This window comes from Bactrocera oleae, chromosome 5 (genome assembly GCF_042242935.1).
Source record: "Bactrocera oleae isolate idBacOlea1 chromosome 5, idBacOlea1, whole genome shotgun sequence".
Lineage (NCBI taxonomy): Eukaryota > Metazoa > Arthropoda > Insecta > Diptera > Tephritidae > Bactrocera > Bactrocera oleae.
Genome location: NC_091539.1, coordinates 57,585,122 through 57,606,076, shown reverse-complemented (window position 1 = coordinate 57,606,076; position 20,955 = coordinate 57,585,122). Strand labels below are relative to the sequence as shown.

The following is a 20,955-nucleotide window of genomic DNA, read 5'->3' as shown; positions in this document are numbered from 1 at the left end:
AGCGTTTTGTTGTTGCTTTTGTAGCTTTTCGCTATCGTCTGCTGACCGCACTTTCGCCACAGGTGAGAATGGCTGGCAAGATGCTTACTTTGCTATGCTTCTGCAGCTAAGACGCTACCAAGGTGAAGAAGAATTTTGAATTTAAGCAGAGCTTCTGTTAGAATATGAAAAATTCATACATTTTTAACTTCGCTTATATATAATAAATAATAAAAAAAAATATAATAAAAAATAAAAAAATATATATAAAATTCATATTGCTGGCATCTGTTGAGATTGAAACTAGCATATTTTCGCCATCTATTTACTTAGTAGTGCTTGCGCGCCGCATTGTTTAAATTCCGCGGGCGCTGTGTGTACCACGCGGCGTATACGCAACCATTTTTCGAACCACAAAGGCGAGCAAAGAAAGCTTCTGAGCGGCAGCCATCTTTAATATCCCGTTATTTCACCTCATTTCTTCATTGGTTTTTATTTATGCTTTTACTGTTATGTTTTATTATTACGGAATATTTCTGTCCAACACTTTTAACGTCAATAAAATTGCAAAATGATGAAAGATTGCCGCGCCTTTGACTTTTATTGTCTTGCTTAGAAATTTTCATAAATTTATATTCAGCATTTCAGTAGCGTAAATATATGCATAAGTGAATGTATTGAATTTCAAACTTGTATAATGCCGAAAGAAAGAGAGAATGGAGGAAAATATGAATGCTAGAGTTTAATAGCTCATTTGAGCAGTGAAAATGCGGGCATTATAGGTGTAATTTTTCACCTTGATATCTTTATAATGCAATAAATCTTCCACTATAAGAGAATACGCCGTTTTTGTTGCATCAAATTATTATTATATTAATATATATTAGATATGTAAGTGTTTATAAGTGTAACCTACGTAATATAAGGATATTTATGTAAAATGGCATCGAACTCCAGAAAAAGCAACGCTCTTATATGTACAATATATAAAAAGTTGGATATCTAAAAAGTGTGTAAAGGATATTTCAGCGTAGTATAAAAAATACAAAATTTATGAAGTGTTACCACTTTATAAAAAATATATTTGAAACCAAACTAAAGCAGTAAAAATTAAAATTAAGGTAAACTAGAAAAAACATTACCTTCGGTTGCATTATTATACCCTTAACCACTAAAATATTTCCAAACAAGAAATTAATTCCGTTCGAGCGGTTTGTATGGAAGCTTTATGTAATAGAAGTCCTATCTAAAAATGTGTTCGGATATTATAGCATGGCATTGGATAGTAATACATGCCAAATTTCGTGAAGACATCTTGTCAAGTAAACAAGTTTTCCATACATGGCCTTGACATTAATAGCTCAATTTGTTTGGCAGCCATATGCTACTGTAGTCTAATCTGAACAATTTCTTCGGGGATTGTACCGATGTTTTGAATAATGAGCTATGCCACATCTCGTGAAGCTCATTATCTTGTTCATTTATATATATTCTTTATAGAACATGTTTTGAATAATTAGCTATGCCACATCTCGTTAAGCTCATTATCTTGTTCATTTATATATATTCTTTATAGAACATTTATATTTCTTTATAGAATAATATACCCTGTTCAGGGTATAATAAAACGAATATAGAAAAACTATAAATTTTAGGTCGTAGATCTGGTTTTGCATTGAAGAGGCTTGTTTCCACAAAACTTAAAAAAAAATGTTTACAGAAAATTTAAAAATTAAGAAAGCAATAAAATGCTGAGGAAATGTTGCTATAGAAAATTATACACTTAGAGTTACCAGATTTACAAAATATGAAACCAAATTTTTAAATAATTTAAAGATAACTGTTAAATATATAAAATTTTCAGGTATACTTTTCCCTGAAAATAGTGTTGCCAACTTTTTATGATATTTTTATTGTTTACGAAAAAATTAAAAGTACAACAAATAGCTTATTACAACTTTGGGATCACAAATAAAAACCAAGAAATTATAAGCAACTGAAAATATAGATAGGGGGTCCGACTACAATGGAAAAATAATATTACAGTTAAAAGCATAGCATATGCATGGGCAATTTAATATATTAAATTAAGTACATTTTTTAATCGACTTTCGTATGTAGTTAATTTAAACTAATTTGTTTATATGAAAATAGTGTTGCCTACTGGCATTACAAATTTAAAAAAAAAAAACAACATAATAAAAGAATTTTACGTTCAAATCCGGTAAACTTAACCACAAACCCAGGTTTTGAAAGACTAAAATTGTAGTCAAATATGTAGCATATAACATAACCAAAGAAAGATTTTTTAGAAAAAACTTGAAAAAATTAAAATTCAACTAAATTAATTTGACACCTATAAAATATCAAAACTCATGCTCAGGTTTAAATACTCACTGAAATTTATGAGGCAAACTTTTCATAAACAATAGTCAAGTTCTAAATAATACAAATTTAGCTGAGCTTTAAATTTTTTCAAAGTATTAATTTACGCTAAAAGCATTAATAAATATTAATAACACATACTGGCATACACAATTTCTTCATCTGCAAGTTTAATCATTTCAAAATTAAAATTTTTTAATTCTTTATAGCTACACAAACATTTACTTCCAAAAAACATTTCTCAAACCGAAAGCTTTTCACCACAATTTGACTTTTTGACACATTTTTTCGGGTCATTACGCCAGCCGTCAGCCACAATTACGCTCGACAAATAAATTTAAGTCAATATGACAGCGAACAATAACAACAATATAACAACAAACAGGGCAATCAATATAATCTTTCGCATTTAGCGCAAATATTCATACAAATTCATATATTGATATATACAAACAGACAATAAATTTATGAGCACTACAAGTTTGTACATATTTATCGACTTACCCTTGTGTAAACATAATAAATTTTGCAAAAGCAGTTGAAAATAACCGTCGGTTAGTATTTGATATTCCATTGTTGGTGGCCGCTGCTGTCGTTGTTGTTGCAGTTGTTGCGGTTTTTCGACGTTGTGGTTTTTCATTGTTGACTTCTTCTCCGCTTATTGATTCTTCGCTGTATGTAGTTTATGTGTGACAGGCGTCGAAAACAGATTTCTTATATTTTTGCCTTTTCTTTTAATGTGGCTGCTGTGTGCGGAGGGGCGTGTGAGTAATATGGCTTGCCATAAATCAAATTGTTTACTCTCTTAGCTTCATTGAGCTTGTTCAGCGGTGCATTATAAATTCATATTCATGCATATAAACACATACAAGTATATATTATATAAGAACTAAGTTAAATCATTAGGTAAGTTTAGAACTATTATATATAACTTTTTTTGTTGTTCAATGAATTCGGACTGAAAAATAAAAGAAAAAACTAATTTAATATTTCAATGCATAATTTTTTAATATTCATCATTATATTGTAGTACTTTCATATCAATTTGGTAAAAGATCGGCAAAATCTGCTATTTGAAAATATATTAGGAACAAGTAAGGAAGGGCTAAGTTCGGATGTAACCGAACATTTTATACTCTCGCAAAGTCAAATGGTATACTCGTTTGAGATTTCTTTGTGGATTGGCTGATATTTTGGGTAGAAGGTCAGCTATAGGCACTGGGGTCCACATATTTAGTACTTAGGGGCTTGAACAGTTTTGGGTTCGATTTAGACAATTTTTGGTCACAAGGTGGCATACTTTAAACGTATTATTCACGCAAAGTTTTACCTTGATATAATCATTGTTGCTTGATATGCATAGTGGAAAGTGAAAGAATCAAATCGAATTGAAAATGGTGTTATATAGAAAATAGGCGTGATTGTAGTCCGATTTCGGCCATTTTCACACTATGATATAGAAATATAAAAAGAACGTTATGAACCGAATTTTGTTGATTGGTTAAGCAGATCTCAAGATATGGGGTTTCACCTAAAAGTGGGCTGTGCCACGCCCAATGTCTAATTTTGAACGCGGTTCCTATAAAGTCATCTCATACCATCCCAGAGATAAAATTAAATGTATCTGGCGTATTTAGTGCTTGATTTATCGCGCTTTTAGTAGTTTTTAACAGTACCGTTATATGGGGAGTGGGCGGAGATGCCACCCGATTTCAACTATTTTCACAACGTAGGTAGAGGCTCTAAAAGGATTTGCTTCAAGTAAATTTTGTTATTATAGCATTAGCGGCTTAGGAGATATACATATTAAACCTATTAGGGGCGGGCCCACTTTAAACAAATAATTTTAACTGCAGATGCCCCTCCCTAATGTGATCCTGTGTACCAAATAACAGTATTGTATCTCATTGCGGAGCTTAGTTATGGCAATTTATTTATTGGTTTTTGATTAATGGCGTTTTGTGGGCGTGGCAGTGGTCCGATTACGCCCATCTGCAATACCAACCGTCTATAATACGTTTTTTAAATAAAGTTATTTTTATTTAATAATGCATATATTAAATGAACGATGCAACAAATTGTATTCTAAATGGTCATATTTTGCCTTCACAAAAGTCCTCAAACGATTTGGCCAATGATCAAAAGCAGCACGCATAGTTTATTTTTTGGTATGAATGACCGTGCTCGAACCAAAGATTTATTGAGAGTCTCACATCTGAACTTCCAGACGAAAGCTATGAAACCAGAATTGTTGCTTTTAACCCCTTGCTGGATTGTTTTTGCCTTGTGTGCTGGAGCAGAGTCTTGTTGGAAGATTCAAGGCTCTCCATCGAAGAGAGTATTGCTTAACTGCTTTAATACTCCCTCAAAAGCAACCTGCTCCTACACTTTAGCCCAGTTTTAATTCCTTTTCGACAAAAGTGCCTTACCAACCAAACCATCACAGCAGCTGGGTGGTGAACCGTCTTGAATTCTTGGACTAATATTTTTTGCATTTTTGAAAGTTTTTGCGTGGATTTAGTTGTTTTGATTATTAAATAGCAGCCGTTAACCGCGTGCCACTGAAGAAGCCGCTTTCATCTGTTGAGGCTAATTTGCTTCAAGCGCATTGTGAGCAGATGATCCGGTAGACCTTCATGGTGAGATCATCTCGAATAAGTCTTCACATGGATTCGGTCGATATAACCATTTTCCCATACAAATAAAAAAGTTCGAAAATATTTATATTAGTAGGCTAAAGAAAGTATTGGCCCGATTTTACATATTTTTGGCGTAAGAGCTGTCATTATAAAAATATTCTCCTCGAATTTCGGTACTAGACCTCAAAGATTGACCGATATGTTCGATTAAAAATCAGGCATATACAGTGAGATACACATGTTTGGCGCCTGGGTCCTTAAAAAGTTATAGTCCAATTTCGACAATTTTTAGGCGTAAGATGAATTTATTTGGCACTATTTGCGAAACCTTTTATTCTAATAACTTCATTGAGGTTTGATTTGATTACTGTAAAGTGAGTCAGAAAACAACAAAAACGTCAAGAAATTTTGATAACAATTTCGGTATACAATTATAGAGAGGAAGCGATCAGCCTATACCTAGGTATTATGGGTTCACTCAACTGATGTTGGTTGAATTGGCGCGAACCCCGACATACCTACTTCTATTAAAAAAAAAATGTTTTTATTTTTAGTATATTTGTTATTGTATTTTTAAAGAACTTTTAGACTAGATACCAAACGAGATACTTGCCCGCGAAATGAAAAAAAAACATTGCTTGACTTACCTTATTCTCTCGATTTGGCTTGCTCTAAGAAGTTCTTTTCCTATAGAAATCCAAAAACGGTTAAGAAACAAGTGCAACGACTCGAATGTGGCCATAAAAGACATTTTCAGGAAGAACCAAGGGTCATAATTAGACAGAGAAATTTTTTTCAAAGAGAGCGTATTCTCAAGTTCAAGTTCTCTTAAACTTTCTTGAAGAAATTGAATTTAATAACAGCGATAAATTGCCTTCCACATAAGCACTTTTCAAATATTGCCACAAAAATCCAATATGGAGATAAGCAAACAAGAAATTAAATTGAATAAAATATGCGCACATCCAGCGAATTTTTGCAGAAATAATGAAACATAAAAAATAGAAAGATGTGCGCGTAAAAACATAAGCAAAACACCAAAAACCATAAATTGAATAAAAAACACAAAAAATATAAACTTCAATGAAGCAAATATGGATAAAAAGCAATAATATTACTTGCGCAAATTTGCACAGCCGAAAAGAATAACAATGATGGGCTCGAAGTGGATTAAAATGGAAACTAAAGCAAACAAGGGAACGTCAAAATAAATAAAACGGCTGATGAAATAAAAAAAAGGAAATTGAAAGCAAAGGAGGCAGGAGTATCCATATTAATGATTGAACGCCCAAAAGAGATATGTGATAGCATTGCACCTTTCCAACACACTTATAAAAATTGCTCCACGCCACGAAAAATATTTGTAAATGACAAGACCAACAATTAGGTTCATTATGTAAAAACTGCAGTTACGTTTTTGTAGACATGACACATGGAGTATAAGAAATAATCATGTGCAAGAAAGGCAGTGGCCAATTTGGCTCAAAAGGAAATTTATAAACTAAACACCGGCGCCAATGAAGCATTTCTTCTTTCTTCCTCAACTTTTTATATGATGCCAATAAAAGCTGCCCAAAAATATATATGTATATAATTTACTTAAGGTGCATATACAATATACATATATATATATATATATATATCAGTGTGTGTTAGCACATTCTGTGCAAATACCGTTTAAGGCAAAAGGGTGCATAACAAACTCGAGGTAATGAAAGAAAAATTTTTTCGGCGTTAAAGCAACAATGAATAATACAATATCTGCAGGGTGGATCGCTCAATTAGGACGAGCAAAAACAAAACAAAGGCGAAAGCACAAAATGGATCTAAGCATTAGAGAAAAAAAATCCTGAAACAGACATACGTATGTACATATGTATATAAATGACTGCAGTGGATTTTTGGCATACCTATAGTACATATATCTACTTCACGTAGTTTTATGTGACTGGGTTGATAACCGCCAATTTGGGTTCGCTGTTAAATTCATTTCGTTGAACCTAAACAAATATTTGATATTTGTATGTTTTGCTCTACTCTGCTTGCATATCTGTATGTATGCTGTTAGGTGTTGTTTCACCCGCCTTAAGGTCTGCACTGAGCTAATGAGCGAAAATATTTGCACAGCGTGGCCTGCTCATACATATGAGCAGTGACTTAATAAGAGTGCCATAACATATACCTATATATATTATATGTAGAAACAGTAGTAGACAGGCAGTTACAAGCATACTCACTAATATATGCGTACACATATAGGGCACTATTAGTCGGAACGGAGCTTAAGCTGCAAGTGTCCTGTCACTTGCGTTCATAGATGAAATAGCGTAATTTAGCAACTAAAATACATTCAAAAATTTTAATTATTAATTAGAAGCTTCAAAGCTCATTTGAAAGCTTAAGCTATTTTAATATTTATAAGTTAACTCAACGTGGAACGATATGCTTTAATTAGTACAGTAAAAATATTTACGAGCAGTGTGTTTTCTTGCTGTGCAATGAAGCCAATAGGGCTTAAGTAAGGGGAAGAGTATCCAAAAAAATAGATGAAACAATGGCTGGTAATTTAAATAATTTATTGAGAAAATATTCAAAAAAATAGCACAACAAACCTCTCTTAAGCTATCAAGCATTTTTTATAATAAATTATCTTCAAACTCATGCGAAAAGTTACTTTTTTCATGATAGGACTTCATCAATATCCTAATATAAATTTCAAATGTGCATTCTCTTCTAATATAATCTTCTTTCTGATCTTGTTTAGTTTTCACCCTAAATGTAGGCTACAAACCATGATGAAGAGCCTGATTTTATCTAACACCTATTATTTTAACTTTTCTACTTAATATATTTTTTATAAATATTTGGGTATATAACTGTATACGTGCGATTTTCCAAGTGATGGCATAACATGATTATTACTCCATTGTTCTAATATTCCGAACATGCGATGCAAAGCAACTCTCCTTGTGCATCTTTCTCAGCATATGTCGAACTTTGTGACATAAAAAATGTTTTTGCGAACTCACCGCATTACTTTAAAATAAAGAAAATCTCAGCCGAAAGCCAGTGTGTTTTGATGGAAATTTATAATGAACACATAAAAAGAGCTTGCAGAAGCTTTGGGAGCTACTCCCGCAGCCATTTCAAAACGTTTAAAAACAGTTGGACACATTCAAAAGCAAGGAAATTGGCTGCCTAATGCACTGAAGCCAAGAGACGTTGAAAGATGAATTGCATGTCAGAAATGCTGCTTGAACGCTAGAAAAAAAAGATCGTTTGTGCATCGGATTGGGACTGGTGATGAAAAATAGATCCTTTACAACAATCCTAAAAACAAAGAGTCATATATGAAACCTGACCAACCCGCTTAATCAACGACATAGCCGAATATCCATAACGCCAATGTAATGTTCTGTATTTGATAGGATCGAAAGTGCTTGCTGTATTATGAGCTTCGAAAAGCAGCGAGTTGTTACTGAAAAACGTCCAGAATTTGCGACTAGACATGAGGTAATAATTTTCGATCATGACAACGCTCCGCCTAATATTGCAAAACCGGGAAGAAATGTTAATAACACAATTTTCCAAATGTTATAAAATCTACAAAAAAACATCATAATCATAGTTGAAATTTAAAGCGCATGTGAAACTTCAAGCTTTAAACACTATCATTGCATATCAACTATTTATATGCGCACTTATACTTCGCTTCCAACCACTTGCATGTCAAGCACAATCACTCTTCATCGCAATTGGCTTCTTTATCGTTTCCAGCTATTATGCATTTTATCATCTTGGCTCCGCAGCATAGATTTATAAGCTTTATAGTGCAGCCTTTATGCAAACAGCTACTGACAATTTCCTCGACAACAATTCCAAGTATTCACTTAGCAGCTGCTTCAGCCAACAATTTCTCACATTTTACCCGCCACCCCACCACAACTACTTGCTCATTACAGTAACAACACGCTTTGGTCGCTACTTTCCATTTCCTTAATGTCGTTTGCATTGTTTTCCTTTCCACAAAAGCGTGCTGTAACTATGCGGCTGATTCTTCTTGTACTTGTTGTTGCCTGCATTCTTAATATCGCCAACAATAAGAAGGAGAAGTCAGCGAGCAGGCAGGCAGTGAGTTAAAACGGGCAAGAAGTAGTAAGACAAGATAGAATATCAAAGCAGTGAAGTTCTCAGAGCTTGCCGATTCGTAACGTCAATGCCTTAACAACGTGCTTAAGACGAAGGAATAGCATCATTCAATATATATATATATGTAAGTATATTACATATGTGTGTGTGTGGATATATAAGCATCACCTAAAGCTGTAGATAAGAGCGTGTGGAAGCCATTTTGTGCCTTCTTCACCCTCTCTTTCATTGACTGCGTATAAAAATATGCGCTATTTTATTTTATTATCGCGTTACTTTTGTTTTTGCATCTTTGCCTTGAAGGCGAGCCATGGCATCCAGTTAGTGTGACATTTTGTCGACGCCATCACTTAGTAACCGAACTCCAAGTTTACTTATCGCGCCGGTTACTAACGGGCTGGCATTTCTCACTCCACCACCTCATAAACTTATATAGGTATACATAGGTATAATTGTACATATATTTCGGTTTGTGTTTGTATACGCTGTTCTTTTGTAAGCCTCTTTGTTTCTTATATTTGTTAATGTATTTGTGTTGTTGTTATTATTTCTTTAGTCGCTTTTGTTGCATTATTGTTCATTTCAAGCATTTACACACCCACACAGGTGTACACATATCACTTCCGTACTATACTTCCGAGCAGACATTGGTATGGCGTCAGATTTACCGTTGAAAATATTTATGCATTATGTAAATGTAAAAAATTATCTATTCACTTGTATCGAATACTTATTCAAGCAAAACGAAGTCAGCCAGCGAAGCAATCTAATAATAACAATCAGTGAAATCGATTGACAACAGTAAAAATAATCTACATTTCGTGGCATAGGAAAAAAATTTTTATTTTTTTTGTGAATTACTGCTACTTGATACTGAGGATTACGCCGCATCTCCACGGGCAATGTACATTATTAGACATCTTTCCAATACATTGCAATTGAGGTTGGCATCATGCGACCTATAGATCGATATCGGTTCTGACAAGTGTGCAAAATTTTATAGTGACAGCTTAAAAACTAAGTAAGTAATTCGCGCATGTACAGACAGGCAGACGAACGTGGCTAAATCGGCTCAACTCATCGCACTTATTATTTATATACTTTACAGGGTCTCCGACATTTCTTTCTGAGTATTGAAAAGTTCGTGGCAAACTTAATACACCCTGTTCAGGATACAAAAATTATGACTTAAGGAGCTAAATTACGCTCTAAGCTTATTTAATGTAATACTCTTAAAGCTCTACACATATATAAAATTTGTTTACTTGAGAGATGTAGAAAGTTTATTTAAAAAAAATTCAATAATTAAATACCAATATTTTTACTAGTTAGTTAGCCAATTTCATTTATATTGGCTTTTCTGAATTACTTGTTGTTACTGAATACCTGGCATATGTGCACCGTGACGTCGTCTTACAAAGAGCAACTTGCTTAGCTCCAAAAAACTAGTCTAATCATTTTATAAAACGTCGCGTTGACTTCCAATTTCGAGTTTAAAAAATTATAGAGCAGTAATAATACACGGTCAGACGGTAAGTTTTGCTGGATGTAAATTCACTTAATTGAGCAATTAAGGGATTGCCAGCAATTAAACCAACAAACAGGATTCAATCTTTTCAAATTGATATACCAGTTTCAAAACTGACATATGAAGTGTATTTCATTAGAGGTTAAGATTTTTTTTTCTGAAGAAAATGAGATATTAACAAATGTGATGACTGAGTATACGTTGATTATTTTAAAAGAATTACATCGCTTTTGCTTATTATTATACCATATATATTTATTTGAATATAAATAAACTATCTATTTAGAAAGAAAAGAAAAGCAATACATTTTAGCTATATTGTGGTAGTTTTACAAAAGTTAGCAGGGTATGAATATTTCACATTTTCTCAAATTTGTTTACTTAAGTAATTTTCCTGCAAAAAAAAGTTTAAAATATGATAAACAAGGTTTAATCCAAGGCTATTTCGCATAAAATAGCGGTTTAAAGAATTTTGTTTATTTCGAATACGCACTTTCAGCTCACCATACAATCTAATTTGAATTTATAATTAACCTGCTGATGATTTCACAACAGTCGTCCTAAAATATTTAAAAGTTATGGTATTCTCAAAGAAAACAGACTTTTTTTTATTGTTAGTTAGCTAAAGTTGGCAAAAAGGGATAGTGTTTTCTCTGTATAAAGGTTCACTTTAACCCTTAAATTCGATATTATTTTTATTGGCTCAGCCAAGTCGACGAGGTGTTTTTGAAAGGTTTATTCATCAATATCTATTTTGTCCCCCTCAAAGTAATCTCCCTCGGATATAATACCTTTGTGATAACGCTTTTTCCAATCTTCGAATCACTTCTGAAATGCACATTTCTGTATGGTCATCAGCTCTAAACGCTTTCCTTTGAGTACTTTTCTAAAAAATTCAAAATTCACTTTTTCCTTTAAACACACCTCGTATATGAATGGAATTTCAGCTCTGACCGTAATAACAACTGTAGCAATTATGTAATGTATAATATTAACAATACTTCGTTAAACAATTCGCTCGAAGCAACATATCCATTATTTACGAAAAGGAAAATTCAAACACTATACACAAATATTTATGCATGTTTTTTCCCCTGTATTTGCCAAATACACAAATTTGCCGGAAATAGCAAAAATGTAAGAATAAGTAGCTGAAAATTACTAATAATTATTAGTATTATACTATAATAAGCAAATGAATGCTTATGCTTTTGTTGCTGTAAGCAGGTTTTTATGTTAGTATATCCGCTGTTTATTTGCCTGCAGCGTATATAAATATGTAGCTTTGAGTGTAAATATATATTAATTACAGCATACAAGATAAATCTACTCACACAAATACAATTAAATGAAAATATTGATTTCCAGCTGTCAGTTTGAGCTGTTGAATAATAAAACAACAATGCTGATCATTAATAAATCTTACACGAGCTTGCAAGCGGATGCGATTGATTAAACATGAATATATATACATGTATATACACAAGTATATGTATGTGAATGCATATGAGTCGAAAATTTTGCGAAAAAAATATTAATCGACGGAAAATGTTACGGCAATAAAAACATTTCTGAGATAAAAAGTCGTTGCACTAGAATCGCTTAACCTTTTACAAACGGCTTAAGGATTATTCTGTTGTTCAATTACTACAGTATAGCTTATTATAAAATGGCGAATGAATTGGAGGTAAAAAGGATGCCACGTTATTGTTATAAAGTTCGAGACTGACTTTAAAAGCAAATACAATATTTTATAGTCTACTGCCCGAAAAAAACCCAAAATAAATAACTCTGACTAATTCATGGTAAACTATAGCCTCTTTGAGCATACTAGATAGAGAAAAAGATTTAACTCCAACAAAAAACATCTAAGATATCTGTTCAGAGCACTTTCTCATTAAAGATTTGTAACAAAAAACAATACACAAAAAGAGTAATACCAGTTTAATTTCTTTTGTTGAAGTTTAGACATGGTGGACTAATTATTAATCCAGTTTTTATTATGCTATATTCAGAACAAAAAAAAAAAGGGTAACTGTGGCTGCACCGAAGCTATAATAGTTGCATTTTTATATCATTATATCACAAAAAGGAAAAAAATATATATTTACTGAGATTACTAGTTCCTAACGTTCAGTTGGTGTGGCGGCTATATGCTATAGTTGTTCGATATCGGCCTTTCCGACAAATTAGCAGCTACTTAGGGAGACAAGGACGTGAGTAAAATTTCAGATCGATATCTCAAAAACTGAGCGACTATTTTGTGTATATACAGACGCTGTTCAGGGTACAATAAAATTAAAAAATACCAATGCCGTCAAAATTTTGAGAACGATGAATCGATCAAACAATGTGAGCTAAATGTAAGAAATGGTTTATTCAAATAGATAATGGGTGAAAAACTACAATAATATATATATTTCGATAAGAATTCAACTGTATAAATTTTCTGTTGAAAAGAGAACAGTGCCCAAATATAGCAAAAAAATAAACGGACGAATCTAAAACTGCAAATATGTAAGACTACCAAATCCATTAAATTTTTGATGCAAATTTTATTGATTCTTCATAAAATATTTAAAAATCGTAAAATTTCGGGCTTCGTAAAAAAATCAGAAATCTCTCGAAGTCTTTTTCCTAAAACAAGTAAAAGACATTGCATGCTCAGCTTTAAAAATACCGAAAATATGTTATTTATAATATGTTCCAATACCAAAATCTGTTTCAATGTTTATAATCTCGCAAACTTTTTCAATATTTTTTACGTGAAAATCATGAAAGATACTATAATTATAATTTTTCGAACGATTGCAAAGTAGATCGGTTATACCTAGTTATATCTATATTAGTCTCTGCTCTTTTTTAAACACCTCGACTTTACTACTGGGCGCGTTTACGTGCGTAACGGTAAATACAATAAATTAAGTTTGCGATTGTAAATAACGGTATGCCCGCATTTGATTCACACGTCAATGTGTGAAATTTACAGCACAGCAGTGAGGCAGTTGGTAAGGCCTGTGGTCAATAAAAGTGAATTAAATTAAATTTAATTGCATAGCCATGGCCATAGGCACATATACAGACATATTGGCACAAACACAAACCGGAGCGAAAACTCACGCATAAATATATCGTACAGTTGCATATGTGAAGAAAAATATATGTGAGTAAATATTTATTGGCTATAAATACTGCACAATTATGTACAAGCGTAAAATATGTGTAACGGCATCGTCATTGCCACAAAGACATGCATGATTAATGATGTGTATCAGTGCCATAAACCACGGTGTTGCCACCAATTTCCAGCTGTCAATCAAAATGCTAACAAAAAACGACATAAGCTGACCACATTAAAAAACAACATGAAAATGAAAAAATATTATCAAACCAAAAAGCAACAAAAAAGTTATAAAATTAGAGTAACGAAGCTTCCTTTGCTTTTAATCTCATTTTCTTACACTCTTTGCTATTTTCTCTATTTGCAGCTGTCTGTTGTGATGTCTATTTTTCGCCTCCTTCTGTTTTGTGCAATCTATTTCATTCTCAAATATTCAATCTTCAGACGTATGCTACCATTTTCGACGCATATTCCACTTCTGGCGCAGACACACAACATTTCTAGTTTCATTGACGTTTGACATATTTCCAAATGGCCAGTTAGAGCAGCCGAACACGGGCCGGCCAATTTAACCTATTTTTTTAGCAAATCAAAAAATAAAAGTTTTACTGTAGATTTTCCACTTGCTCATATCCTCTATCCCTCTCCACTCGATTTATGTCTGTTTTGCGCAAACAAAAAATTATACCACTGTTCTTTCTTTGTCGTGCCTCTTTGTGAAAATGATAAATGTTTTAAATTGTGCCATGCATATTCTCTATTTCAGCATTTGCATGTGTGTATACATATATGCATGTATGTGCGTGTGTGTGTTTATACCTATATGCCATTTGTTTCGTGTTCTTGGCAGCACTTTGTGCTCGATTAACTTTCTTTGACTGTGTATTTTGACCACATGCGGCGCACAGTTGGCGAATTCCTTTGACAAAACATACGCACGTACTCTTACACAAAAGGCACGTCACATATCCTGCTAGCGGTGGCTTATATTGCACCGCCATATCCACTCTCACATCACCTATTATTTCACTATTTTCGTTTTTCTATATGCTCGCTGGCAGACTTCATTGTCTTGCCACTTTTCTCAGTGCCTTTTGTGTTGCTTTACATCAATACGCTGCCATTAATAACGGTCCACTTCTGCACTCGAATGCCGGCGAAATCCCTAAGCGAAACACCAATTCGTCCATCAAGCAAATGCTCACAAATGCGTCTGTGTGTGTGTGTGTGTGTGCAAACGACGCAAACCCATATCAATTTTGATAACTCTTGATATGTGTCCATCAAAGCCGGCAGTTGAGCCCCAGCATCTAACTGTTCACATTATTTCAACATTTCAAAATCCATTGCACTTCTACCAGCGTACGTCAAATACACAGAGAGGGCGTAATAGAGAGCGTTTGATAAATAGCAATTTTGAATATTATCATTGAAGTGTTATTTATGATTTGGGAATTCTCAAGCATTTTGGAAACCCATCGACCACCATCATTCCTTGTTTGGCATGAAATGAATTCGTTTGATGCTCTCGCCTCACTTGCTTTGGTTGTTATGGTGGTAAAATGTATATATAACGAAAGCATTCGCCTGTGCAGCACTCTGAAGGCTCTTTTGATTGATGTTACTCAAAGATTTCTTCACACAAGCATTCTATGGACATGTAGAACACATAACTCATAAATAAACAATGATCGTTTAACAAGTGGCAGGTGTGGTCAATATTGAGACAATTAATTGTTATTGGGTTTCTTAGGTGAAGTTATTGTTCTACTTTCTATAGTTTTAGATACCAGATAAAAGTACTTGTTCATCCCAATTAAGTGGATCAGATGTTCCTGGAAAGGAGTTTCTCAAAACATAACGCTATTATATTTATTTGATATCATATATATGATTTATGGTGAGCGCTTCAAGCACCAGACCATTTCAAATGATGTTTTAAAATTGATTTCATGTAAACGACCACCGCTGCCGACTCGAATAAATTCCAGCTGACCGCATGTCAGCAATAACGCGGCGAATATTCTCTTACAAGGCGTCAATCGTCTTAAACTTATCTGCATAGGCAAGCGACTTCACATAACCCCACAAAAAATAGTCTAGCGGCTATTTTGTTTTGGCCATATTCACCGAACGTGCGATACGCGTGATTGTCGTACGGCCTCAATTCTTGCACGAGTTAGCTTTTGCAAGCCCGCAAATCAAGATCCTTCTTCAAAAAAATCAACTCCGATAAAAGTATTGTCTGAATAATAACCACACGGCTAAAAAAAAAATCGATTTTTTTCTGCATACCAATATTTCATATTCCCCACCTTTAATAAATTTGACCACTGTTTTCCAAATCCTCAAGAGGGCACAACACTACACTACGATATTAGGGTGAAGCGAAAAAAATAATATTTTTTTGCTTAGCCTGAGGGTAAAATCCGTTGATTATAAACAAAGAAAATTTTCGAGTTAAAATTTTTATTTAGTAAAAAATTTTTGATAAGTGTTCTAGCAGCTCTTGATAGTGTTCTAGGATCTCTAGATGTTAAAAAAGATTTTTTTTTTGTCCAAAAATTTTATTTTTTTATAATCTACAGATTTTACCCTCAGGCTAAGCAAATGAAAAAAATTTTTTTTTTTTCATTCCACCCTACTAGATATAATAGTAGTCAAACCCAGTCGGAAATGACAATACCATCTAGCTCAAACTCTACATCAAAGACGAATTTCGATAAGCAAGGAAACTCAAGTAACTCTAGATATGTAATACAATTATAGTAATGACCTAATAAGAACCAACCCTTTGAGTAGTCACTGACTAATTATAATTATTATAAAGTAGCTTTATACAATTCATCTATCTTGAGATAATTCAGTGCAGTCCTTTCTGAAGGTGTGTACAACAGTTTTATAACAGTTAAAGTAAAGATATATGCTACGAATCGATTGCATTCTCCATTTTCGGCTTGCTCTTAATTCATTTTCAACTTGATCTAAAATCCCTATTTTATCCAGCCAGGAACATTGATTAAAAATATGTTTTGTATCCTCACAAAAATATAGACTCAGGTTATTATGGTTTTATTGAATTCAATGGACTATGAACATATTTATAATATGATATCACTGAGATATCATGAGGAAACTTGATAAATGTTTTTTTTGATATCCCTGCTAGATACAGTGTGAATTGCTGCCAAATTCATTGACATGATGACTTTCTTTCCCTCAGTTAATTGCTTCCACACCTACCGCCAGTTAAGAGACAGATAGTGAACAAACCGCATATCCAAACTATAGAATTACGAAATTTGAAAATTAAATTTTTTAAATATTTTTTTCACATATTCAACTAAAGTTAATAGCAACAAAAAAATGTTTTAACTCGTGAATGCTTCAGCCTGAATATGGCGAAATACATTTCTTTCTCCCATAAAACTAGTTGAAGTATTTATTAAGTGTTTATAGCCCATAAATATGAAATCAGTGCACTATTAAATTCAATTTATTAACCCACACAAGCAACTAAGTGAACCATTGGGTGCACCCCAAAATTCTTATAAACAAGGCATGTAAGTCAACAACTTCATCAATTTGATAAAATTAGCTCAAATAAGTTTTTGCAGCTATCAAACATGCGCTCTCTGAATAATCAAACCTGGATACTCAGTTTGTTAAGACTGTCGACGTCACAAACCCGACTAATTCGACTAGAAAGCGCTACCTTGCCACAAATCTACATATATGTATACAGCCAAATGGCTTCATTGGTAGAGTTTTGATGGACTATTCGACCCGACATAACGGTACTCATATTGAAACTTAATTAGGTCATCTATGTTAACACTTCATTAGCGGGTATCATTATCGGCACAGCCTATGCCCTACCTAAAAAGTTATAGTATTAATCCACCTATTGAAGGCAGAGGCGAAACCATCGAAGATTGAATATGTCGTGGCACTCAAGTAGTTGTGTATAAAAATAATCTTTTTTCGATGCTTTATAAACCAGGTTTACAAAAATATGGGGAAAATTTTGTGATTTTTAAAGACGACACTGATTTTTATCGTTTCGCGATAATCTTGACACACGTTACGCTTTTGGGGTTACCGATATGTGGATCATATATGAGGAGCAACAGAAATATTGCTCCCAACCACTTTTCAGGCTTTCAGATATATTTCTGGGTAGAAGTTACCCGAGGGCTTTGCCTTTACAGAAAACTCAATTTATCTTGAGAGTTTAAATGTATTTCCGGAGAGGTTACGCGAGGCTGGGCTGTTATTACATTGGCGACGTCATAGCTTTCTGGAAATGTTAGCTATGAAATGGATTACACTTGAAAATCGGAATCAACAGCCTTCCGATATTTCACTTAAGAAAATATTGCACAAAATAAAAATAAAAAATAAATATTGTAATAACTTTTTTATAATCATTTAATTTAAGATATAAAATATAGCTGATACTGCCACTCAGTAAAAAAAATATATGTGTCAACGAGGTGAAGTTGATTTTCTCAGAATTCTTGTTCGTTAAACTAGAGTAAGACTCGAGGAAATTATAACCAAGAAGGTCGGTTTGTAGCGTTGCGTTCCTAAAACTTGTCTTTTTCGACCGATTTTTGGAACGCAAAAAAGATTCATTTGAGCTTTACGATACGCACATAACACCTTTCCTATGATACTATACCATGGTTAAGACTAGCACGGTAATTTAAAAATGTACAACACTTGTGTACATAAGATTTGAGAGATAATAACACTTTCAATCCATGTCGCTTTTATTAAAATATAAACCCTGTAATTAGGAGCCATAAAATAGTATTTAATTAACGCTGACCACTTAACTGAATTAATTGTTTTGACACAAGCCAAAGTGCTACCAACAAATTACTAAAATAAATTATAAAAGGAATGCAGCACAAGAAACATTTTTTCATTTTGGTTAAAGTGACTTCGGAAATCATAGCTTACGCCGAACATGCGTACTCTCAACAATCACACCATACTACTTAGCTTGATTGGACTGACGGCCATCGACCAAGATTTCACAAAGAAACTGACACAAATTGTGATTGCTACTGCACAGGAAAGACCGCTGGATACAATAATATATACGAGTTATGAGAATGACACTGCGCGGAGAAGCGCTAATGGCTTAGAGGCTTCGGATATAATAGGTGCGTTGAGCAAAGGCCAAGATAAACCGCTGCTGCATGTCGGTACCTCAGCACCAATTGAAAGATATGTGTTAAAATTTAACGCCGAAATGTTAACCATCGCGAAACTCAATCAGCGGATGGAACAGGATAAACTTCTGCTGCACACACTTTGGCAACGCCTATGGCAAAACACACAAACACGACTGATTCTGCTATTCGAGGACTCTGCAAATGAGGCGTATATAGAGCAGATAATGCAAATGTGCGCCGAGTATACAGCTACAAAAATAATTGCGTTTCAACCACGAATGACGATAATCGAGCGAAGTTACTGGATTTTGCGCATTTTCCCCACAACACAAGTGTTAAAACGTACATTGCCGACAAGGGGAGCAAAATTATTTATCAATCATTTGGATAATATGTATGGACATCCATTGCGCATAATAGAAAAAGCTTTGTGGCCGCAAATGTACAGTTATATACCAAGTAACGGCGCACCGTCGACAATGAGTGGTTTCTTGGGTAGATCTTTGGTCGAGTATGCAAAGCATCTTAATGCTACAATTTTACATCCGCACTCTATGCGTAACAAACTTTACTTACATGACGAATTGAGCGGTTTTCTCGGAAATAGCACCCTTGATATTGGTTCATTAACACCTTATAAAGTTTTGGATCGCTATATAGGTTTCTCGATTATTTTTAAATGTACGGATTACTGTTTTATGGTACCGTTGGAACAGCCACTGCCGAAAGCTGCATTCTACTTGGGATATGTAAACAAAACGGTGGCAATATTATTTTGCCTCAGCGTCGTTAGCATCTCTTGTACTTGGACATTCACTTCGCGTTGCCATTGTCAGCGACCCGTGTACATTATAGATTATTTCGTTAACGAGTCAGTGTTGCAAGGTCTTTTTAGCTTGCCGTTCTGGTGGCCGAAGCAGATTACGCGTCTTCACAAGGCCTTATTTATTTTAATCGTTTTTGCGGGTTTGAATTTGACTACTACCTATATCAGTTATCTGCAAAGTTTTCTCGTTAATCCGCCCATTGCGGGCAGAGCTGAAACAATAGATGATCTAGTCAATCGTGGCATACAAATTGCTGTTGATAAACAAAATTTGTTTGCTATGTTAGCGCAACCGGATTATCAAGAGCATGATGAGAACTTTATAGTTTTTAAAAATATAACACAATTTTTGAAGCTACAAGACAACCTTGATACGCGTTATGCCTTTGCTATAACCGATATGTGGGGCATATATGAGGAGCAACAGAAATATTTTTCACGACCACTATTTCGCCTGTCCGACATTTGCTTGGTTAAGAATTACCCAATGACTTTGCCTCTACAGGAGAACTCGATTTATCGTGAGAATTTAAATGACTTCCTCATGCGGTTGCGTGCCGCTGGTCTGATAAGACACTGGCAAAAGCAGAGTTTTCTGGAGTTTTTGGATATGGATTGGATTTCGTTAGAAGATCGCAATAAGCAGCAATGCTTTCAACCACTTAAAGTGGAGGATTTGCAGTTGATACTGTTATCTACATGTATCTTCTTGTTTTTAAGTTTTTGTTGTTTTATATTGGAAGTATACTGGCAAAAAGTTGGAAGTATACTAAGTTTATCGATGTGAAAAAATAAAATAAGAAAGAACTTTGGTTTTCTTTGATACAAGTACGGATTTTATTTTAGAATTATAGCTAAATTCTAAGAAAATTTTAAGGCCACAGCGCGAAGTGGTTCTCTCGAGTACGAGTAAAGAAATCGATTACCGTTAGTAACTGAGAGCAATGCTCACTCTTGATATAACCTATCAAAATAATTAAATTTTAAGATTGAACCTTGCCGAACTGCCGTAATGTAAGAAAACCTGGTTTAAGAAAGTGTCGTTCTGGTTTCAAAATGGTTCAAAATCAGTTGACAACCACGTCTACTTTCAAATTCCTTATAATTCTTTTACTTTACAGTATACAGATGAAACATCAATG

General features: G+C 33.8%; 2 protein-coding genes across 6 annotated transcripts in view; both read left to right on the top strand.

The window, feature by feature from the left end:
- The window catches only part of LOC106614382 (uncharacterized), a 100,385-nt gene that overhangs the window by 14,594 nt on the left and 64,836 nt on the right, over positions 1–20,955 (top strand). The gene's annotated exons all lie outside the window — the stretch shown is intronic.
- Positions 18,777–20,600, top strand: LOC138857307 (uncharacterized). Its single transcript, XM_070109653.1, has one exon. It carries the CDS (start codon positions 18,777–18,779, stop codon positions 20,598–20,600), a length of 1,824 nt encoding a protein of 607 aa, XP_069965754.1.

What these genes read in the sequence shown, in the direction of transcription:
- LOC138857307 (XM_070109653.1), top strand. Translation starts at nt 18,777, where the DNA reads ATGCGTACTCTCAACAATCACACCATACTACTTAGCTTGATTGGACTG.